General features: G+C 45.0%; 2 protein-coding genes across 8 annotated transcripts in view; both read right to left on the bottom strand.

Annotated features, from left to right (window-relative positions):
* The window catches only part of PRDM15 (PR/SET domain 15), a 41,464-nt gene extending 33,787 nt beyond the window's left edge, over positions 1-7,677 (bottom strand). For 2 of the 5 annotated variants that reach the window (XM_069785065.1, XM_069785066.1), the window contains exons 1-2: positions 7,491-7,677; positions 2,308-2,353 (exon numbers count right to left, since the gene is read on the bottom strand). In XM_069785065.1, coding sequence (XP_069641166.1) covers positions 2,308-2,344 — 37 coding nt within the window. In that variant the 5' untranslated portion in view covers positions 2,345-2,353; positions 7,491-7,677. Of the gene's footprint in view, positions 1-2,307; positions 2,354-3,481; positions 4,164-4,852; positions 4,964-7,490 lie in introns of those variants that run through there. The other 3 variants (XM_069785063.1, XM_069785062.1, XM_069785064.1) reach the window with 3 other exon arrangements.
* A 2,488-nt stretch (positions 7,678-10,165) lies between these two features.
* Positions 10,166-24,458, bottom strand: part of C2CD2 (C2 calcium dependent domain containing 2) — a 41,275-nt gene continuing 26,982 nt past the window's right edge. The window contains exons 12-15 of one of the 3 annotated variants that reach the window (XM_069785069.1): positions 22,096-22,223; positions 20,639-20,951; positions 18,060-18,097; positions 15,154-15,290 (exon numbers count right to left, since the gene is read on the bottom strand). In XM_069785069.1, coding sequence (XP_069641170.1) covers positions 18,069-18,097; positions 20,639-20,951; positions 22,096-22,223 — 470 coding nt within the window. In that variant the 3' untranslated portion in view covers positions 15,154-15,290; positions 18,060-18,068. Of the gene's footprint in view, positions 15,291-18,059; positions 18,098-18,796; positions 18,834-20,638; positions 20,952-22,095; positions 22,224-24,458 lie in introns of all 3 variants that reach the window. The other 2 variants (XM_069785070.1, XM_069785068.1) reach the window with 2 other exon arrangements.

The raw sequence follows: 24,458 nt of genomic DNA, 5'->3' as shown, positions 1-24,458 counted from the left end.
CCCAAAGTACAACGCACAGCTCCACATTGTTTCTTCTTCTGGCAACAAAAACAGCTTAGCAGTGAAAATCCACGTACATTTCACAAACAGCAGTACCAGCTCATGCAACCCCCAAGCCTGGCCGCTGCTTCTCATACAGCTGTTTGTGTTCGTGCTGCCTTCTGGTGAACCAAGGAATGAAACAACCAGCCTTTCCCAGCAGTTTACTTTTCAGCTGAATGAATCTCCAGTCCAGTTTGCTGTACAGCAACAGAGAGATGTATCGGAGGAAAGGATCTGCAGGCAAGTGCTATCCACATAGCACCAGCATCAAAACTAAGCCTACTGCCAAATGGCCTACCCTGTCCTGCGCTGTTTACCGTACCACCCCCCCCGCCCCTTAGGTGTGCCTGTAGCTCACGTTGCACTTAATATTACTGAAATAACCTGGGCTAAATACAAATTTCCAAAACCAGAGAGGGTGGAGGAGCCACAGAGGAATGCGTAAACCAGACTGCTGAAAAAAACTGGATTATCATCCACAAAGGGTTGTCATAACCAACGGGGACAGGAAGGAATAGCCGGAGCGACAGCTTCTTAAACAAGCTTTGCTGGCAAAGGAAGTGAAGCACTTTGTCACTCCCCTTATCTTTCAACTGCACCTAGGCCCCCCTCACTTCTGCAAAGATAGCCACTGCACAGGTTCAACAAAGTGCAGACAGCACTGTCCAAAACTACATGCAGGAATAAGCTACACATTTCTCTCACTCCTTTGCAGATGAATGATCAAAGTCGGGGGAATATGAAACTGACATTGTGGAGCATGTCTCTCAAAATCTATGGGATACCTTACAGCAGACATTCCCCAAGGCTGTTACACTCACCATATGTGACACTTTCAAGAGATTACAGCCACAGGAGAAATACAAAACTAAGCATGGGATAAATGGTAAGATACCCTGGGTGTAGTATATTCACACACTTCTGTTAAAAGTATTCCAAAACTCCCTTATGTCTACGAAATATGTATTCAATGATGTTAACTATGGGAGTGCACAGTATCATTTTTAACAACTCACTTTTTCAGAACATAAGTAGTCCCCATATCCCATGGGAAAAACTTACAGAAAGCACAAGAAAGCTCAAGGAATTCAATGAACCCAGCTTCCACTGGAAGTGGGAAAATCGTGTTGTGTGACACCTTCTACCTCTGCAATTAGGGAATGGTATCACATCCCCATCCCTGTTGCTATCCACCAGGGTCTTTCTATTAAAGGGAAGATAAAGTAACTTCACTACTGGTATCTGCAACTCAATACAAATGCCTATTGAGTCAACACTATTTTTGAAGGAACCCCGATGAATCTGTGGTGGAGGGAAAAGTGGAACTTTCCAATAGAGTTGCCACAAGGTTAACATGCAGCTGTGGAGCCATCAGAGGTAAAAGACTGTGGATCCATAGACATCCAAAGACATACGCTCCATTCTGCTCTTCCCAGATTGGATCCACAATATCTGGGCCCCCTCTGCTCGTACAAGTAGGTGAGCAGACTCCGCATCTCTTAACTTTTCTCCACTCTAACACCAGATCCTGCACGTCCCGCGCTGTTGACAAAGGAGAGGCTGCAGGGCTGGTATGCCACCGGGAAAGCAGCCTACTAGCCAAGTTCCATCAAGCCTGGGACACTACCCAACACACTGCCTGGGCACACCACCGCTGCAGCCTCTCTTCACGCACCATGACCCCATGAGTCCAAATCCCAGGTCATGGAGCCCAGCCTGGCACACAGGGTTACACAGAAGGCAGACCACAAAGCTAAGCTGCATGAAGCACAGGCCTAGCTGTAGGCGCACAAGAAAACACAGTGAATGTCACGAGTGAGACCTGTCAGGGCAGTCGGTGCATCTCAGACTGGGCTTGTCCAGGAAGAATAATGAGCCTGCGTCCTCCTTCTGTGGAGATGCAGATCTTCAACTCAGGCTAGAGGTCAGAGTTCCCCACAGACACCCCCGGCTGCTAAAGCTGGCTGTGTAAACATAAGGCTTAGACTAGTGTTAGGCCTTCAATCTCACTTGCTTCAACCACGAAAAAGCTGTTCTGCTAACTCACATTCAGAGGTCTCTTTGTGTGTTTGCCAACAAAACCAGGAGAATGTGTATGCTTAAAATGAGCAACCTTCTCTCTACTTCTCCATAGGCTGTTTAAGCTTCCTTTACATAAACACTTTCCTAAATAAACACTTAGTCTGTTTTAGTCTTTAATTTCAAACATTCTGAGTAGACATGTCACATCATGAGAGTTAGATCATTTTCCTTTCTAATACTTACAGATAAACATAGTCTCATCACTGCCATCTTCAGCCATTTTTTAAACCTGCCAAAATACAAAAGATGAAGTTAGTTCTGAATGACTTTTACTTTTCATATTATTGAAACATCCCTTTATGGAGTAATGAAGCTGACTAACCCAGAGCACACCCAAACACATTACTGCCCTTGCAGGAGTATCAATGGAAAATTAAAGAAATTAAAGTTGCTAAAAAAACCCCAGGGACTGCCGTATCATCACATGTGTTGCTGAAATCACTACCAAGAAGCTGAAATGTGTGTACATTCACAGGCATTTCTCTCTGAGGCAATGCTGTCTCATGCTGTTCCCTATCCCTCCTCTTGCCAACCTCCAGCCATTCCTGTGTGTCCCCTGCAATAAGCTCCTGTGGAGCCTCAGAACAAGCAGGGCCAGAGGACTAATCCAGGCCAGCAACAACCACTGCAGAAACAAGGCCCATCTGGTTCAGTGCAACATTTTAGCGAACAGTAGCTTAACAAATTATCTCTGAAGGACGGATTACTTATTTAATAAACATAATAATCTTAAGAACCTAGAAACTGCAGATATGATCACAGATTTGTTTCAAAGGCAAAGGTATACTGTAGTAACGAGCACTAGAAAACTTGGGAAAACAATTCCTGTCTTTGTCACTGACCTTCCATGAAACGGTAACTCACCAATTTGCTTTCATCCGTAAAATAAGGGTAATCTATATTCACTTTTATAAATCAGTTTTGGCAGTATGTATTAACAACTTGAATAACACTATCTATTGCTCCTCAATGATGTCTAGACAATCTAAATTATGGTTGGCAAATAGTGTGATTATGTATGGCTAAGATCGCGATACAAGCAGGATCTAGAAGATAGTTTTCCCTTTTCTAACCATGAAAAGGCTCTCCTCTTCAAATAACCAATTTTCCCAATACCCCAGCGAGAGGCAAAGCAACACAAAGATCATGACCCAAATCTAAGAGAGAATAAGGCTGCAGAAACAGCAAGCACATCGGTCAAGAGAAGAGGAAGGAGTAAGAGACTGAACTCGTGAGAGGGAAGAGGACAGGAGGAGAGGAAACATGACCAAAGACACACCAAGCTAGCAGAGCCCTGTTCACAAAAAGATAAAGCATTTGCTACTACAACAACAAAAGCCAAGCCAAAGATACGCACAAGCGCAGCCGTTGCTCAGGATCAGGTCCCCCCGTTATGAGTTTACTCTTGAACACTGATGCTTCTTCATATGCTTTGCCTAGCTGGGCCATGGAAATATGCCTCAGGCTGGAGCCCGGAGCAGCAGCTACTTCTGCGCAGGTACTGGCTCTAATGACTTCTCAGCACAAGTGAAGTCCCTGTCCCATGCAACCCCTCTCACTGTTTCAGGAAGAACTCCACACTTGTGCCAAGTCTGCTGCTAGTGCCACGATGGCACCTGAGCGTGCCAGGGAGCAATGTCTGATCTGCAGCTGCCAGCTGCACCCGTGCTCCCTCCGCCCCGCTCCAAGCCTCCGCTACAAGCAGCAAACAGGTTCCTTCACCAATTGTAGGCTACTCCCAATTAGCAAAGGACAGTCCACCGCCACACGGAGATGCGCTGGGTGGAAAGGCAGCATATCAACTGATGGGAATACAAAGGGACACCCGGTCGCTGTGGCTCGTGGTCATGGCAGGAGGGATCCTGCTGCTCAGTTATCTGGGCAACAGCCTAAGGGGGATTTTGATCACACAGCCTGGGCACCCTGGCATTCCCACATGGCCCATCCCAAGCACTGCCCTCCCCAACTCCACCTAATGTCAACAGCACGATCCCTCCTAACACCTACTGCCCCAGTAAGGGGCCAGCGCTGCCCATCTGTGGCACAAGCTAGGCCTTTCTTGGCTACGGCTTTTGGGGACTAAACTCGTATCATAAAACACTTAAACATTTATACAAAAGCCCAATGCTGAGCACGAGCAGCAATTCAAGGAATTGCCCAAAAGTTCTTTTCCTGAAAGCACTGTAAACAGTGCAACAGGTGTTTAGGGAAACCCAGAGTATAACGGTGCAAAACAAGGCACAGAAAGTGCATCATAGGTTGATATCAAAAATGGTTTGTTTTGCTTTTTAACCAAGATGTTTTGTGGATGCTCTGCACTCTTTCAAGAGGTGTACGTCCAGTTATTTTTAGATAGTTTGTGTCCTGACAAGACTTTAATCCTAAATACGGCTGAATTCACAAATACTCTTCTTGGTCAACGTTTCAGATACGCAGGGGACACAGTGTAGCAAGAACAGCAATACTGCTGTACAACCTGCTCATCAAAGGCATCCGCCTTCTAGGACTTTCCTGTGTCGCATTCTTCACAAACAGCAGACTGATGACATGCAGCATTACAGAAGCATCAATGTCAGTCTTGTTCTAGGGGCTGTCAGATGAGAATACCGACAAAGGGGCGGAGAAATCATAGTAGTCTACATGTTGTTCAAGGTGATGTGGAGAAAGCGTAAAGGTCCCTCAAACGTATCTCACGTAGCTGATAAGGACACGACATCTCAGTTATTACCTGCATTAGCGCAATTTCCATTTTTGCAGCAAGTGCTTTCATTTTCCACATAGCAAAATTTCTGATTCGCCATCCATCTTTCCTATGCTCAGCACAATGACCTGCTATGCTCTGAAATAAACAGGAACGGGTAATGTACTGCATATCAAATAAACTCACACCTCAACACACAGGTGCAAAAAGAGGATTGCCTTGCATTAGTGTCTGCACCTTGTTACAAATTCCTGGGTGGTCTTTTCTTCCCCCTTCCTACTTTACAGAAAGTGTAAGAAAGGAAGAACTGCCCCAAAATGGGTTTAATAATCCTGCTTTGCAGACACGTACTACTTCTCACCCACAGGCTTCAAAACCCATCACATATCTCAACTGTATTTGCCAAGAGCTTTTGAAACAAATGACATAATGCCATCCGCTCCAGCTGGTAAACGGAGTCACAAAGTGCCACACTAGCTCACATGATGGCACTGAAGACAGACTTTGGAGTTTTTTACCCTCATGTGCTGTTGCTCTGGGTCACGTCTGATTTTTTTTTCTTTTCAAGCGTTTGTATCAGAAAAGTACTCCATTAAGTCACTCATCCCACTGCACTTAATTATGTTCTTGTCTTGCAGAGATAATAAAAGCTTCTGGGAACTCCAGATATTTCTACATAAAGCAGAGAGTAATCATTAAGCAGTGAATCATCAGGTGAAAAGCTACACAGAAGCAATTAGACCACAGGTACAAGGCCTAATTGCGATGGCAGTAAAAGGCCAGAAAACCAGAATTTTCTGCTTGTATAATTAACTGAGTGACTTTGTGCCCGAGAGTAGAGCACACAGCTAAGCACACAAACTCCACCTGCAGCACGGGCCACCGAACACTTCTGAAACTCAAGGGAACACAAATGAAGACACTGAGGGGCTACAGCGCCACGGGTATCTGCTTGCAGAGCATGACGTGTCAGGGAACCACTTGAGCCATAAGCTACCCAAAATGTAAGACCTGGTGTAAAAGCATACTTTCCCCTTATGAACCACTGAAGAAAGAAATCAGGCTCCAACGTAAGGTAATTTTGATCTTGCAAATGGATTTTAAAAAAATAGGTAAGAAGAATTAAAAAATAAACCCAACCCCTAAAAATCTGTATGTGAATTTAATGGCCATCAAAGTAAAAGTAGTTTCCCTTCCTTCTTTCTTCAGTTTTCCATTAAAGTTCTAGGATGGGCTTCTACCAGTGTGAATAAGTAACTTGAAAACACCAGCACACAGCTACTGCAAATATACGTGTGCAAGCAGAATGCGCTTAACAACACGCTTTGTTTTTCAGACGATGGAGTTTAATTTGTTCACACTACCACTCAAAGTAATCGGAAACTATCTGGCAGAATACCTGCTAAACTACAGCGAGGCCTTGTATTTCTAAAAAATGACCACCGTTCTATCACTTATCATTGAGAAGGGGGAGGGGGACAATTTCCGTACCAGTTAGGGGGAGCACAGAGTAACAACAGAGCGGGTGTTGAGTTTATGCCGCCTGCCCTTTCCAACATCTCCCGCGGTCGTGTTCGCTCTGCCTAGGGCGAGTGAAGTACATGCAAAGTTGAACGAACGCGAGCAGAAAGCGAGCGTATTGCGGAAAATCTCTGCGTGCGAAGCGCTGCGGGCTGGGGCTGTCTTCCTTTCCTCTCGCAACGGACACACCGCACCTTCCTCCAGCAGGCGCGCACCCACAGACCCAGGGCAGAAGCCCTCGGCCCGGCTGCCGCCGACGGCCGGTTCCCACACCGGCTCACCGGACCTGCCTCCTCCTCCTCCTCCTCCTCCTCCCCCCCCCCTTCGGATCCCGCCCTCACACCTGGAAGCGGCCCCCCCCGCCTCCCCGAGGCCCTCCTCGCTCCCCCCGCCACCCGGCTGAGGCGACCGCAGCCCCTCGCCCCGGCGGGGCCGGTTTCCCTCACGGGGCGCGCGCCCTCCCCGGACCAACGGCTTTACCGGCCGAGCCCCGCCCGCGGGGACACCGTCCCCGTCGTCCCCCCCCCCCCCCGCCCTTACACACCCCACCGCCGCGGGGGCTGCCCCGGCCCGCCTGACACCGGTGGGGACGGAGCCTCCCGACGCCGCGGCCGGGGGGGGGGGGGGGGGGCGGTGGTGTGAGGGTGTGCGAGTGGTGGGATGAGGCCTCGGCGCGGCCCCGCGGGCACGGCCGGCGCTTGAGCGGCGGGACCGCGCCGCAGCCTCCAGGAGCCCGGCGGGCGGCGGGGCCCGGCCCGGGATCCGGGAGCGGCTCCGCCGGGTTTTGCCTCGGACCCGCCTCGGCCCCCCCCCCCCCCGCCCTCCCTCCGCGCGCCGCGGCGCGGCCGCTGTAACAAAGAACAGGCGGCATGGAGGAGGAGGCGGCGGCGGAGGAGGAGGCGGCGGGGCCGCAGCAGCCGCCGCCGCGCCGGGGAGCCCTCGCCGCCGCTCCCCCCCGCCTCGGCCCGGCGCGCCCTGGGGAGCGGCGGGGCGGCGAGAGGAGGAGCGGCGGGCCGGGCCGTGCGGGCCGGGCGTGGGGCGGCGGTCCCGCGTGGGGGGAGGGGGAGGGAGGGTGGTGTCCCGCGCGTGGGCTGGGGCGGGGGAGGGGGGGACGGCGGTCGGGAGCGCGGGGAACCGGCGTTACCTGCCTGGGGAATGGCCAGACCCGGATCGGATCCGGACTCCGGGTTCCGATCCGCTCCGGAAACCACGCGCCACCGGAAGCCGGCGCGGCCGGCCGCAAAGCACGGCGGGAAGTGTAGTCCGCCGCCGGCGGGGAGGGCGGCGGCGCTGTCCCGCTCCCGGCGCCCTCGTCGCGCTGGCTCGTCCCTCTCAGGGCAGCGGTCTGCCCGGCGGCGGCGGGGTTCCCCCAGCCGGGCCCGTTCCCGGCCGGCTCCCCCCGTACCGCCTTCCCCACCGCCGGCGCGGCGCTTCGGCCTTAGGCTGGGCTGGAGGAGGCGGGTGGCTGCCATTGAACTTGGCGTCGCACCAACCTGCGGTTGTCCCGCGTCCTCCCCGGAGAGCGCCAGCCGCGAGGGAGGAGCCCCGAAGCGGCCTGTCAGGAGGCGTTCGGGGCTGACAGAAACACCGCCCCGGGCACCTGGCAGGGTGTGGGGCCTGCGGTTTTTCCCCAGCGAAGCCCCGAACAAGTAAGTACCTGAGCGCCCGTCTCCTCCGCACCTACGCCTCGGCGAGGCTGAGGAGTTCGGCGCTCCCCAGTCGCCTCAGCCCTGCGTTACCCGGGTGTTCTCGGGGCCCAGCCCTGCTGTGCGAGATAGCAAAGGGCACGGCCACGCACACCCTTCGGGAACAACCAGCGATGCCTTTTTTTTGGATACGTATAACGGGCTACCGCTGAGACCTGGTGCCCTGGAAACAAAGGATGCGGACTCGGTGCCCTCGGCTCAAGCGGTTGTAAACCCCCAGTTCAAGGGGTTGTAAACCCCCAGTTCGGGTTACTGTGGTGCTCACCCCTCTCCCAGCTGAAAGGTGCACTGGGCAGCCACGAACATCCCTTCAGAGGCCAGGGCCAGGAGGTGCTTAATGCTTTTTGTATTCAAGCAAGATGCCTCAAATTTTTCCTCTGGCAAGAAGTGTCCCTTACAAGAGTCCCCCTAAGCCTTATGCAGTGCTGCTCCCTGCCGCTGTGGTGTGACTGGCTAGTCTTCACAGTCAGAGCATCCCCAAAGATTCAAAGGCAGCAGTTCTGTCCTCTGCAGGGGATGTGCTCTTCTCACAGCTATGTCTGTAACAGTTGGCTAAGTCCAGGCCCTTTCTCCCTTCTCACCTTACCCATCCCACACCCCGTTCTGCACAAATACCCAGTTTCAAGAGGGATGTGTACAGAGTATTGTGACTCTCTTCTTGTTAAGTGCTTGAGTAAACTGAAACAATGCAGCATTTGAATTTTAAAAATGTTGCTTCTTGGCAAAACTGTGCTAATTTAAGGAGGGGGAACTATTTATTCTTTAAGAATGACTCCCCAGTAGTTTTCAATGAGCACAGGAGCAATAAGGGGAATTTTTCAAGATCTAGCTGCATGTACAGGTCACTTACTTTTTCAAAGACTGAAGCCAACTGGCCTTTAGTTTTGTACAGTCTGCTTTTACTTATTTTCCCTGTACATATCAGTGCATATTTCCATTCACGGTGCCGTCTTGGCCTCCGCCTACATTTCTCCAGCGTCCAGTGCACAAGCATGATTATCCTACTTGCAGCGCATTCACTCTTGTCAGAATAACTATTAACTAATTCAGAATAGTTTTCTGTACGTTTCCTAGCTGAAGCAGTCTGGATTTACAATGTATGTGAGTCTGGATCCTGCAGCTCCAAAATGATTGCTTTTTTCGTTTGTTTTTGTCAGTATTCCTACCTTCCTGCAGAGTTAACATCATATGGTGAACTTGGATCTCACACCACGCTCACTGGGGTAGAGATGAAAAAATGAAGATCCCTTCCATTCATTGTTTAAGAATGATGAACTGGAGGAAAGAGTATGGTGCCAGACTTTGTGCTACATCCATTCCTCCTCTTGCTCTGATAGGTCTTGTTACTTTTGCTAGTGTACACGAACGGCATCGCAGAAGTTAAAAAACCTCACCTAAGATTACAGCAGGAAGGAAAGGTAAGGTTTTTTGGGACACTATTAGGAAATTTCAGCTAAGCACTTCAAGAATATGAAATAAACAGGCATAGAAACGTGGGTTGTAACTCCCAGTACAGTAACATACAATTTCCTTGCAAAAGAAGGTACAGCATTCACTTTGCGAAGGGAAATAAAAACACTACTGTGGCTATTTTCATGTGAATGCCTCTTTTTGGTTTTGGTTGGTTTTTTTTTTTCCCTCCGTCTGGTAGGGCTTTGTGGCAGCATTAATTTAGAACATAACTTTTTTGGTAAAACGATCACAAGAGAAGCTTATTCCCAGGGTGTGCTCATGTTAGTACTGGTGTCTTCTATATAGGATCTAGGCCCTAACACTCCTCCCATTTTTCCCCCCAAATTACAAATGGTTTCAGGATAATACAACATAACTGAGAGAAGACGATGAGTCACCACGATGAGTTCCACAAATCCTTTTTCCATTAGATTCCCACATTCCATGTTTCACACAATTTCTCGAGGAACAAGAAGGGGCTACCTGATATGGCCAGGGTTATCAGAAACAACCCACAGTGTCAGCACAACGTAGGTGGAGAACTCTGCTCCTGAATAAACAGGTAAATGGACTGTGTTACACAACAGGTCAAATTAGTGAAGGAGAGTAGAAAACCATCTGTTACGCTTGGCTGACTAGGTATGTAGGACAGCACACTACACAGAGACAATTGGCTTTTATTGTATGTACAGCAGTAGTTATTTCTTTAAAAAATCCTCTTTTCAGGCTTTTTACTGATATAATAAAGCTGTACATCATAGACTTCTTAATTGCACCAACTTAATTTTGTCTACACACAGAAAAAAGAAAAAAAAAACCAAAACAAACAAAAAACCCACCACAGAAGAAGTGACTATCACAGTTGAATGCTAGAAAAAAATGTTTTACCCCCACCTGGAATATCAGAGCGTAATACGTTATTGGGAAATACAGAGTTACAGTGTTGGAAAGACTTCAGACCCATCCTTCCCAGCTATTTTCACACCATGCCAGCACCTTGCATAGTAACAGTTTGGATATCCTGAGTGACATGATATTATTCACCCTTAACTTAATCACCCTTGTTATATAGTTAATCTTGAGTTGTTTGTCACCAAGGCTGTGGCTTAGCAATGTACAGAAGCATATGCTGACTTCAAACACATGAATAAATCCACTTAGGTCCTGTGGAGGTCAAAGCATGAGGTCAGCTGTTGCTACGCACGCTGGGAATGTTTTAGCCCAGAGGTACAGTACACTTAATTCTATACCAGGATAAGCACTTATCTCAGACTTCAGCTCTACAATTCAAAAACTGCAATAAACTAAAATGAAAAAGCCATGCGGCTCCCACCTTGTATAGAGCTCTTGCTCCTTCTAACACCTTGAGCTACCAGAGCTGAGAAAAGATGTTAAAACAAGAGCAAGACTCTTACTTTGCTTCCCCATACACATTTGGTAGCATTTTACATGGTCGACTTCGCTTCTTCATATGATACTTTGCATATCAAGAACACCAAAACTTTACAAGAAATACACAGCAGAAAGCTTTCACTTGAAAACCACCTAGAACCAGCAAGGAGATGCAGTACCAGGAAATGCTGTAAAATTTCACTGATCCTCAAAACTGCTATCACTGCCAGGCAATAGAACACCTCAAAAAAAGCAGCGCTGTAAGCCAAGTCCTCTCAAGAGCAAGACAGTAACTACAGGTCTGTATGACCTGGAGCCCCAACCTCTCTCCCAAAGAAAGAACAGGGGAAAAAGAAAATCTAACAGAAAGCATAAGAATAAAGCCCAGTATTTATGCCTGCACAGTTTATGACCTGTCCATTAAGCTGAAGAGGTTTGCCAAAGGTATTTTGCTTTTTAAATGAATATGAACTTTTTTTCCAGTATGGCATTCCTTCTTCCTGCCACCTAACATTCACAAGTTTCATATATAGTTAGGAGTGAAATGACTCATTTCTTCCTGGGGTGAATTGGATATGAAATACCAGTGATCTAGGGATAAAGGACCTCCTCCTCTTTAAAGTGACTTTTAAAGTGATCTCAGTCACTTTAAGAAAGTTACCTAGTTTGTATTCACACTTGAGATATTGGGTAGTTTTTATTGCTTTAATCTACAAAGAAAAATCTAACTCTTGTACTACTTGGTCAAAATTGACACTAAAGCCAAGGCAAATCTTGGTTAGGTAAGGATGCAGGTCGTCTCCATCAAGGCAAATGAAAAGCTAAAATGCTGTAAAGCAAAACAAACTGCAGACACAGATTAAGAAGGTTCGATTATGGGCAGAAAAATTCCTTTAGAAAGGAAAAGCAAGCTTTCATCTCTTAGTCCTCATAAAATAAACACCATGCCTTCTTTGCTGTACAGAACATCCAGAAACACTAAAGTGTAAGAAAAGGGGCAAAAAGGAAGAAAGATTTCACAGGTTGTTTCCAAGCTATTGTTCTGAAGTAATTAAATTGGAAGGCAGAAATCAAGAAGTTTTCAGTGTAATATCATGCAGAGATTTGTTCTACTGTTAAAATGTATAGTTATTAAAATTACGAAGACTGCAAAACACAAAAGAGCAAAATTATTTCCTCCAGCATCCTTCACACAACTGCACAGGAAATACTCAGCAGCTGGCAGGATACGTCGCAGTGTTAGTTATGCCATTTTACAAATCCAGTCCTCCCGACCCAAACCTGTAGCGCAGCTCCCACTGGTTGTCAGGACCCAACTCAGGCTGACTTAAATACTAGCACACAAAAAACGTACACAGTCAGATCTCCTGATCTTAAATGTCAACCTAATCATCTCAGAAGGGGGGAATGGGATTCAATACTGTGGGCCTTTGGGGTTGTCACAACTGAGCAACTCAATTGTTCCTTTGTGTTTACTACCTTAGCTTGTTTTTAGAACAGGACATAAATTATTTGTAGAGGAGTAGGAAGGGGTGAGGAACACACCAGCCAGATACAGAGGTCAAACATCAAACCAAATGATGTTTATTTTCCTGAGGAGTGAAGGCAATTAAAAAACAAGATTCCCTTTTTACCCCAAATGCCTTGCTTTCCTCATCTTAAGAATTCGTTCTCTCTCAATATATGCGAGCCCAAACCTTCACACAGTTTGCAGTATAGAATGTTCTTGGTTCCCACCATCAAGATACGCATTTAGGCAATCACCAAGACCTTAAGAAAGAGGAACCAAAACCCCACTTCTTCATTGCGTATCTGTTCTTTGGGGTAAGCTACGAGCAAATCCTACTCCTGTATTCTGCAGCTTATTCAGTGTTATTTCCACCCCATTCTACAGTACATGATAAAGCTTCCATAAATTAAAATCCCAGTTCAGTAATTTAAGCAGACTTCAAGTAATGTTACATGCTCCTTTTACATTCCCAATTCCACAGCTCTTCAGTTTTAGTGTAACGGGGTGCCACCCATGGAGCTCAGTCTCACTTTGATTTCTTGAGCTCAGTGACCAGTTGTGGTTTTCTCCTTCAGCAAACAAGACTGAGCTTTTCAAACATGGCGGGGATTTGACCCCCCACCCTGCCATGTCATGCAAAGAGCCCCTACTAGAGTCAAGGGAAAAAATGTATGTTGAAGAGAATGTAACATCAGGTTTTTTAATGCTTGTATCATGAACCACTGTAGAACAAATGAAGAAACCTAACTTCTACTTTGTATTAAATTAACAATAAACAAAAGTGTTCAAGCACATTCAAGCAGGACAAACCTGTATTACTGAACTGGGATTTCTAAGCACGTTACAGCTCTAGAAGACTCATTTGTAACCAATTTTCAAAATACAGAGTATTAAAATGCCTTCAAGTGTTTTCATAATAAGCAGCATGCTTAAACATACAACTATTTGATAGTCTGGACTGCTGTACTGCCACAGTGATTTTAGTAGGTTCCACATAAACAGTCATTTTAAACAGTAGGCTCAGTTAAAAGACTTTGACAGTTTCTTTCTTCTAATATTTTCTTGGTAAAAAAGAAGCCAAAACGCCTCTACTTTTATATTCTTTGTAAAAGCATTTACCAAGGAAGCTAGAGTCCATCAGAACTTTTGGAATGTGTTTCTCTTCTTCAGTGACTTTCTATTTTTGAAGAATGGTTTAAGTTGAAAGCCCAAGTATCTGCCAAAGTGTAGAATGTCTTAAGGGGAGGAAAGGGGGGTGGGGGAAATCACTGTTGGCAAAGCAGGCACAAATCTATCATCCATTCATGTCAGTAATTTAGATGGAATGGATGTTTTTCTTGGCTAAAGAGAACAGGCTTGGTCCTTTGTCCTCAGTAGGAATGTAGATGATGGAAAAGTACAGGTATGCATGAAAGATGGTACCTGTGAAATACTGACTGACATTTTACTCTTAATAGCCAAAACAAGCCAAAACTATGTCTTTACTTTCATCAGTTTTTCCTTTTAATTTAAAGGAGCCAGCTGCAATATTTAATGAGGAAAAAAAAGTTAAAAACCTCACCCAACCAACCACTCACCACATGACAACACTGGTAGATCCAGAAACTGAAAGATGACTAAGGGAATTGTTATTATTTTTTAGAAAGCTCTCTTCGCAACTGTGTTTTCTAAGATCTCGGTGGTAAGTGTTTGGCAAGTAAAACAAGCTGTCTAATGAAAAGCATTATAGGGTTAAATATATCTATTCATCACTTATTGCTCCTAGCTTTGCATTTGATATGATGGCTAATATACTTGTCTAACAAGTACTTGGGAGAAGGAATTAGAGCCCCTAAGATAGGTTTTTGCATTAGCAACGCAGCTTCTCACACAGGGAAGAAAAGCTACATATAAGAATTTGTAAATGCTTTGTTTGTGAGTAGACTCAAGTAGACTTTAAAAAAAGTTCTGTTTTTTTAAGCATAACTTATGCACAGAACATTAAACAATATGCTAGTATAAGTATTTGCATAATTTATTGATTTATGGCTAATATCAAAGGCATCTCTCCACCTACATGGACTGAGCAGTTATTACAGCAGGCTACAGTTACTACAGTAGGCTATCTTAATAAGCATTTTAGTTCTGCTTCTGAAAACTTACCCGTTTCCAAATTACAATACAAACTGGATCTGGGTCTCTCTTTTCCCTTTCAGCCTGACTAGAAAATCAAGTTGAGACTTGCATTGCTACTATTCCAGGCTGCAGTAAGGAAGCACAGTGGTATCTTCTCTCTTTTTAGTGGTTCAGTCATATAGCAGGTATGATGTTTCAGTTCTTAGTTCCCCATTAATGTAAACTAGGTGCTTACATGCAGGTCCTCCCCACCTGCACCATTCCCCACCCTCCCTCATCTTCTACAATAAACCACATGGTCCTCCAAAAGCCGTCACGATACAATTAGTACTGCTTGTATTTGGAGGAGCAGCTTTCTAATCAGAGAGAAAAAGCGTTCTGGAAAAATAAACAAAAAAGACAAGCTTTCTCTTTATTCCTGGACCACTGTATTAGTGAACATCATTTTATGCAAGTCATCATTTGTATTTGTATTCTCTAGTACTGCTCTGTAAACAAATGGTCAACTGATGTGCAAGTATCCCATCAGAGAGTGTTCAGTCTTACACATATGGTTCTGCCGAAGCACCATTCAGTTTGTTCTTGCTTTTGTTTTTGGAAAGGAGTTTTCTGCTCAGAATACGTGAAAGTGTGCCTCCCTTCTTGCGCGTTTCCTCTGACAGTGGCTGCTGCAGGTAGACAAGATCGTTGTGCGATTGACTCATTCCTGGATCCTTCTGATGATGTCGCCGGCGGAAAAAGAGCTTCGCGCTTTTTTTCAAAATCCCACCTGCAGAAGCAAACAGCAGAGGTGCAGGACACTTTAGAGAGAACAAGCTGCCTTCTTCTTGGAGCTCAGCTTTAACTTTAACGGTAGCACGACTGAAAAAAGCCTTGGTCTTAACATTTCCAGTTTAAGCATCACCTTGGTAATTATTCAATGTTAGAAAGCTAAGAGCATGGTGAGACTAAAGCAAGAATATTGATGGTTTGTAACCTAGAGGCCATAATAGTATGAGTTCCACCTTGGAACAAGTGATTTCAGACACTGGGGAACACAAGCAATTGTCGTGCTTTCAGCCAGAGGCACACATACATACACTACGTGCTATTGAATCCTCCTTGTCCTGCTGTTGATCCAGCTCTCTCCCAACTGAACACTGCTGAGAAATTCAGACTCCATGGAAGTATGTATTTCTCCACTTCTCCTCATTCCATGCAAGTATCATGCAAACTGAATCATGACAGTCTGGTAGTTCTAGATATATGCATATACACACACTTGCACAGTTAGCAGAAATGTTCAGGAGAGAAGAGCTCACATATATTGCTAGAGGAGCACTAAAGGAAAAAGGAATTATTCCTTCAGTTCTTTCAGAAATGATGCTGTTGAAAAGGAAGGAAAGCTACTGTGAAATATGCCTACAAGCGATCAAATATTTATCCTCTGATTTCAGCTTCTAAAGTCAATCCACACATCTTGTGGAAGTCTCCTTCCTTACACTTTATTAGTTTCAAATGATCTTCTGAAAGCTATGGTTGTGGTCAAACATACACATGCACAGCATTTGGTGTGGGTTGTACACTGGGTTCTCACATGTCAAACAGGCATATCCAATCTTTCCAATACAACAGAAGTACAAAGTATTTTATAAAAAGAATGAAGCAGAGGAAGTAATGCTACTCTTTGTTGTTTCAGAGATCAAAGGAGCTGAGAAGAAAAGATTAGCCTGTGATGCGCAACATGAAAGCGGCATTTTAATTTGAGGTGAAGGATACTGTTGGTGCTGGAGAACACTACCTGGCAATCAACCTGCATGCAGTAGGCCCATACAAGCCAGGCAGCACGTATTCTACACAAATTCGGTAGCACCACCTAGAGTAACAATCACGAAGCATTTGCTATTTTAAAATCCTGTTAGGAATAGCAATTCACTTCAAGCAGATTAAAAATAACATTACAGCTACTTCCAACAGGTTCAGAAATTTGCTCAAATCCCTTTTGCTGTAAATTAAGTTGATTTATTTTGTTGTATTCCTTCCCTTGATCCCATGTCAAACCTATTACGCAGCCAAGGCAATTGCAGCTGTCATCTCACCAGGGACTCGGGACTCATGTTGCCAACACCGGCCACCAGTACTCTTCTCTCTTTGCAGCTACCGTTCTGCCAAATTCCACCTTCCATTTCCATGTGCACACATGTGCCTGATGTGTAAGGCAGCTCAGCTGCAGCTGGCAAGGACACTGCTCCGAGCTACCAGCAACACTCAGCCTGGTGTCAGTACATCAGCCCCATGTTAAAATAGCAGCACTTTTGTGGAGAATTAGGTACTGGTGTTGTCCAAGCGGCACAAGCCAATTTGAACGAAGGAGGACCCAGGTAGCAAGCCAACACAGGAGCCTTCTGGCAGTCAGACTAGTACGCGAGGACAGTCATCTCCCTGGCAAAGCTTCCACACCTTGTTCCTGCACCACTATCAGGTTTCCCGATGCTTTCTCAGTTCAGCTATTAATTCCTGTCACTGCACGGTCTTGATTCTGCTTTTCCTCCCATTCCAAATGGATACAAAAAGCAACACACAGACCAATTCTTTCATGCGATAGTGTGCAGTAGCTAGAATTACATATTTGTCCCCCAGGGACTTGACACAGGCTGCATGTCATTTTGCACAGCGACAGCTGCAGAATAGGTATTTCATGGCAGCTCTGCTGCAAGCAGCCAGATGCTTCTTTGTTCAGACCAGAGCAGTTACTAACACATGCTGGGGTTTATTACTTTGTATTTTAAGGACTAAGCACTCAGCACCTGGGAGGATATTCCAGCGTGTTTTGCTGCTGCTGAGTCTTTTCTCACAGGGCACGATGGGATGGAAGCAGAAGTCAGCTGAAAGCAACTGGAACTCATGGATTTGAATCCTGACTGCTCTCCCATCACCCTGATTGATCTTTCTGGCAAGGCAGTGCCACTTCAAGCTGTTGTCAACAGCATAAAAGAAACAGTGTTCAACCCCATGATACTGACAGTTGTTAATATGCAAAGGCTGGGGGGGGATTGATGAGGCCTTGCTGCTGCGCAGCTTTTGTTTTAGCAGTCAGCTGTTCTGCCCGGCAGTCTTGGCAGCTGCAGCTGAAGCTGTGCCAACAGGAGGAGTAGGACAGAAGGGTTTATCCATAAGCAGCTATTTAGTCCTATCCATTCAGACTGATTCCCCATACTAGGAAATAGAACCGAACCAAGAACGCTCCAAAAATTGTGTCAGTGGCCTGGGACAACTCACTGCAGCTGAATAACTGCAGGCAGTGCTTCCCTGAGAGCAACACAGGCTCAGCACAAGCAGCAGCCCCCTGACATGAACGATCCCTGTGTTTTCAGAGATACTGAGGTCATTGCTACCTGGAAGCTTGCCACAGCCCCGCTGCCACCCATCAGTCTCTAGCCAGTTTTGTACGTGCTGCCTGACAGTGGCTCCAGCTGTTGTGGAGGCATGCACCCCTGCTAAGAAGGCAGGGCAGGGCAAATCACAAGCTTGGCAATGCTCGTGCTATTTGCATGCTTACTTCTTGAGTTCAACAGGATCCATATGCCAACTCTGCCCCTAACGCCAGGAGATAAGCAGAGAGCATGTCAAGAGTGCTGTACAGACTGACTTGTCTTCATAGGCTCCTCTGCACTAGTTTAGGGTGTTCTGAAAATGCTTGTGGGGCTAGGATCACTTCTGAATCTCATTTTTGTTAACAAAGGAAGATTTCCTTCCACATCTACAAGGTTACGAATAGACATCGCTTCTTTCCATTCCTTCCCAACTTCCAAAACAGTTTTGTCCAGGTGGTTTTGTAAATATGTGGTGAGGTCCTGGTAGCTCTACAAATTAGGCTAGAAAAGAGATCTAGAAAACTGTAAGCAGCAGGTTTTAAAATAAGCTTTCTGCGTACACATATCCAGTTATGCAGTCACGCACAGTTTGTGTGAGCAGAATTTGATTGATAACCAGATACTACAGGAATGGGCATGATGGAGAGAGAACAGGAATGTAGAGCACCCCTCCAAGCCTTTCTTGCTGTCCATTCTGCGTGACCCATCTGGACAGCACGATCACCAGAAGAATGACTTCTTACAGCAGACTAGTCTGCTAAGACACCTGAGCACAGGAAGGTAATTTTGGAGGGAGGAAAGAAATGGATGGGAGAAGAAGAAAACAGGTGCCAAACTATGTTTTGCTTCAGTTTTTACAATGAGTGTACCATTGTAAAGCTACATTTTCTTAAAAAAAAAAAAAAAGACAAAAATAACTTACTGTGTAGATAATTAATTCTGGTTTGCACAGTAGTCCTCTTAAGTTTATAAAAGGGAATAGGTAGAAAGAGGAAGTCAGAAAGGTAAAAAAACAAAAATATGCACGAGTAAAAAAGAAGAAAAAAAAAAAAGACAGTGCTAACCTTAAGACACTAATACACACACAAGGCTTTTTAAAGCAGAAAGGGTTTTGTTTGCTTTGTTTGAGTTTTGTTTGGGTTTTTTGTTGTTGTGTTTGGGTTTGTGGTTTGGTTTTTTTTTAAAGAGAAAGCATTTGACAAAACAGAAACCTTGAACTATTCAAAGCTAACTGAGAGCAGGAGGGTTGAAATGTTTTCCTGTCTCACTCCATAAAAGCTACTTGGCTCTGACAAAGCAGAGATTCAAGACTTCCACGAAGCAATCTGTGTATAAAGAAAGTGATTTGAGACAGTTTTTTAAAATATTTTTTCAAGATGAGACAACTCTCTCAAATATTAGAGATACTTTGTGCTTTTTAGCAGTCCTATACTACATCGTCAAAACAGGATCTTTAGAAGCACAGGGAAAAACAAAACTAGACAACAGCTTGGATACAAACTTCCACTTGCTTGATTTAGAATAACATGTTAAAGAAGAGTCCAGAGGTTTTGCAAAATCTCATTCAGCTTCCTAAATTTTTCCAGGCTCCAAATGAGACAAATCCCTTCACAGCTAACCCCCTATGCCAAACACACCCAAAACTTTCCAGTGCTTGACCATCTAAGTCAAACTGATTGTTGCTGTACCATCCTGATCTATCAGGTGGAGCAATACAGCTGTAAGAAGGTCAGAAAACCCCAGTGCTCTAAGGGAGAGCCTTGGCAAAGAGGTCCAGTGCATACCTTATGTAGGGGGGATTACAACAGCCTAGTAATATACTGAGGTTTTGTAGTAAACCATTGTATGCTATCTCTGAGGAAGGAAAGAATAGAAAATAATAAAGCACAAGAGGGATGGATATGGGTGAGAAACGGAACAATTTTTGCAGCTTCAACGTGCAGCCTGTGAGACTGGTGTGACGCCTGTTCAGGGCACAGTCCACTGCGCTGGCTCTTCCGTCAGACTTCCTAACAGCCCCTCTGTTTACCACTTCGCCACAAACCAGTGCTACAGCCTCAGAGGTTAATGGATTTATAAAGGAAAGACGAAGAATCCTAAGACGTTTTCAAACTGCAGCTATCCAGGTGTGTAACTATGTAAGCAAAATGATCTGACCCCTTATTTACCTATTAAATTACCTTTTATTCCATTTTCTTTAGGAAACTACATACTAAAAACAGTGAAAAGGGAGAAACTGTTCACAAGGCAGTTAAGAGAGAGTGTACTTCTGGCTTAGCTGTGGTGCTTCCTGCACACACTTTAGTGAGGGCAGGGGAGTCTTGTGCTCAGAGATGTGAAGGAGAAGGAACGTATCAGAAAGCAACCGTGCAACCCTGCCATTTTCACGTTAGTAATGGGGCTGCTAATATAGCACAAGTCCTTGTTTACAAGAACATGGTTTTCATCGAGGAAGTGACAATGTGGCTTGTTATTTCTCTCCCAGGTAACTGAGTTGGGCTTAGCGAGCTGCCCTTCAACTTCTAAGGGTGAGCCCTTCTGTTTCCTGACAGAGAGGAGCGTAAGAGAGCCTGACCTGGCTCAGAGAGCCAGAGGACCACACTCTTTATGGCTGCTAGTAAGACAGCTTCAACCAACACCACAATCACAAGGAGTTTAAGGACAAAAATCAGTGAGAAAGGATGAACTACTACAGTGTTGCATGACATTACCAATTACGTACAGAAAGCAGTCATTCACTAAAGCAAAGGTAAGGATCACATACCTTTAGATTTTTTCATGCTCCCAGTTTCTGAAACACTTAATGAGCTCCCAGATATTTCTTCACAGGTCTGGTCTAAGAGAGTGTTGGTGTCCCACTGTTGGCTGCCATTCTCCAAACCCCAAGCCTTATGGGCACTTTGCTGTGGGTCAGTATCAGGTACTGTTTCTGAAGCACCTAATGATAGCTTTTCATCAGAGGTGACTTTTGCAACAGCTTCCTCCACAGCGGGCGGATCTACTTCTTTGCAGGAGCTATCCATGGCTGCAGCATAGTCCATCATCAGTGCAGCTTCACTGTCCTGAGATAAAGAGGTCTGCCCAGTGAAAACAAAAGACAACACTGACACAGGCCGCTCTGCTGGAAAAAACAAGGTTCCCTGCAAAAGTTCTGTTCTTTGCTCTTCTTTACCCTTTTGTTTGTATTGCTCAGCGCTATCAGAAAGCCACTTGAAGCTTCCTTAGCTCTACTAAAGGAGAGGAGCATATAGCCAAGTTTTAATCATGTTGTTAAAGCCAAATGATTGGAAAAAACCCAAATTAAGTACATGCCTCCCACCTATCCCTGGCCCCACTGCAAATAACGTGACTCTTTCCTACATGTGCTGCTGTAATGAAGTATCAGCATGCATAGACAATCTTTTGGTCCTTTTAAGAAAATAAACATCAAAGCATTTAATCTTGTGGAAGGACTTCTTGTCAGCTGTATCGGCTAAACACAAATCCATGCAGTCCCGGTGCCTCCATTTCCCAAGGATATGTATCTGGCACTGTGGCAGCTGATCCTCATTTCCCTCTCTTCATCACAGCACAATGATGATGAGGGGATCCATGCCCACTGACTCAGCTTTCACTCAGAGCTCTTTAGGGGTCCTGTGCATAACAGCAAGACTTGACAGCAGCCTGCAGGGAAAGGACTACAGGCAGGCACCAAGCATCAGATGGGAGACTGAGGCTGTGGATGAAGAAAGTCTGGAGGAATGCTATATACTATTGTGAGAAACAGTCGTCTGTTTGGCCTCTCTCTGGAAGAGAGGCAAGAGGACAAGGAGGTTTTTCAGAGGGTTTTAACAACTTTGAAAAAAACCAGAAAAATCTTTCGTACCTTTTCTGTGCATTTTCCCTCCATGGGTGAAACACTGAGGAGGACTAATTATCCTCTGTTCTTACCTAAATTGGTCTTCCCAAATCCCTGATCATCCCACTCCCATCCAAGAATACCATGCATTTTTAGTCAGGCTGTCAAATCTTACAATCAAAAACCAACACCCTTCCCAACAAACCCACCATGATTTGGCTTAACTTGAAACAGTTATTGAAACAAACGGGCACACAGACCTAAATCCTGCAGAGACTGCTGAATGGGAGACAGCAGAATGCACCTTAAGTTAACATCACACTCAGTGGGGCAAAAACTTTACAGTACTAAGCATTAAATATAAGTATTGTTTTCTGCTCTACCTTGGACACCCCTGATATGATAATGGTGCTTTTCTTTCTAGGAGACTTCAACTTCTGCTTTGCAGACTCACTTAACTGCCGAATGGCTGCTTCTGCAACAGGATCGGTGCCATTCAGTACCAGCAGTTCTGAAAAGAAAGCATTATTTCAGAGAGAAGAAAGAAAAATAGGAAAAAACAGAGCAAAAAGAGGCAGAGTTTGTTCTTGACTTAAAAGTCAAAGAAATTAGCAGATATGGTATAAACACCAGGCATATCAAAACACCTTCCAACTCACTACCCGTCTATTCATTCTTGTCTTTCCCTTCTGTTACCCATTCTTTTGAGAAAAGGTGCCTAAGTTGTACTTATAAACCCTTGCCCTGAGCACACAGGAGAGCATCAGGTATCACAGTCATGAAGAGCCATAGTTCTAACATGGTACAAAGCTGGCACGTGCCACTACTTCTTCAGGTAGCTATTTTGCTCTTTTTCCAGACATCTTTGCTCGGCATTTCCAGATTTGCTATGGCACTATGATAGGATGGGGAAGGCAAAGCGGCAGTGACTCTGCACTTCATCAGCTGCCTCCAAAGCCTATAAAGTGCACCTCCTTTTCCCCTCTGAGCATTGCACAGGAATAAAAAACCTGCTTTATAAAATGCTCTTTAATGACAAACACAAGTTTGTTTTTAAGCATGGCCATTTCTGGCATCTAGTATGCAATTACTTTGGGCACAACAAATACACACTAATCGAATTCATCAAGGAAAAAACAAGGCTAAGTTAACGAAACAACCCCCCCATATTTAAATGTCTAAGGTGGGCTTTTCTACGAGAAGGAGTTTTAACAACAAAAGAATACAGGCAGGAATAGAAATACAGTTAATTAAACCAACCAGTCTTTTGTTACTGTGACATTAATGCAATAAAAGATGAGGCCTGAATAATTATGCTACACCAAGTATTTCAGATACTTTTGGAACTTAAAAGTATGTGTGCACAAGGGGTATGCACGCCCATGCATGTCTGTACAGTCGTTATAAACCCCTACTTTCCCATCTCTCTAGCCACTGCAAAGCCCTCAGGAACAGCTGAGAGCATCCAGGACAGCATCAGTAGCACTTGCAAATTCTTATTGTTGTCATCACTTAGAACTATGGCACGGCCACGGCATCTTTTCCATAGTGCTTGTTGCTATTTTGGCATGATGTTTGTAATAGCTACTACCTAAGTTACTGCCATACCAAATGCTCCTTTGTATTTCTTTCATTTGGCTTAAACTTTTGTTCTAACGAGTAATTCTTCCTGCTGTATTGTATAAACATCTCGCAGAAATTCCCCTGTGCTCCCATACGAAGAAAAACACTGTCCATAACAATATGCTCTAAGTTGTCTTCAAATGAGTTTTCCAGTAAGTGCTTGGTACCTTTAGTACCATAAACAGTTTGAGAATTAACTCAGAAGCCTAGCAGTACCTTAACATTTCCCAAATTGGCTTAGTAATACCATCCTGCTTCATGGTATCAGTGTACTTCTTAGTCTAGAGGTAGGGAAAGATTAAAGCACTATTACAGCTATTCACAGTTGTTCGCTCATGCTCTTCCCCAGATTTCTGTCTTTTGGCCAATACATTTCTCTCTCTCAGCAAGCCTTCTGACTGTTTCCAGGAGCAGTCTAGATCATCTCCAGATTGTCCCATCTGCACTCAAATCTATACAAAGAAAACTGGACTCCACATCATGTGCCATCTGCAGCTAGACTAGGTCACCTCTTTCATTACTGTTCCATACAGAGCTACAGAAAGATCGAATAGTGACCACACACAGGACTGAAAAATATGCTGAAGATTCAGGGTTGCAACTTGAAAAGGTAAAATGCTCCAGAGTCAAAATCAGGTTTAATACAGGCAAAGTGAACTTATAATTAAAGTTATTAACAACGCCACCTGACACTCTGAAGGCACTTCAGCTGTATGCCAGGTGACGCAGGAAGGTGGAAAAACAGGCACAGCAGGATTGTGCATTTGCATTAGCAGAAAAAAAGCCCACTGGCAGGGCTAGGAGAATTCAGTCTTCCTTACATCAGTCCAGCCTCCTGCCTTCTGTTCAGACAGGGGGGACTTCACAATGGCCTTAGAGGTAAGTTTCACAGGGTTTTAATTTTGTGCAGTGTCCCCCATGCCTTTATAAAGGAGGGAACTTTCATTTAAAAGTAAGAGAAAAGATAGCCTGACTTTTCTGCAGTCACCTCCCCTCTCCAAACCACAGCTCATTGTTATTTATTCAAAATTAGTAATTTAAATCACCAATTAAAAGCAGACCTCTACTGCAAGACTGCTATAACCCTAACCACAGTACTTGCTAACATAAACATCTCAGTGCC

Source organism: Haliaeetus albicilla, chromosome 6, assembly GCF_947461875.1.
Source record: "Haliaeetus albicilla chromosome 6, bHalAlb1.1, whole genome shotgun sequence".
Lineage (NCBI taxonomy): Eukaryota > Metazoa > Chordata > Aves > Accipitriformes > Accipitridae > Haliaeetus > Haliaeetus albicilla.
Note: the sequence above shows the minus strand (reverse complement) of the source record. Positions and strands in the feature narration are given on the sequence as shown.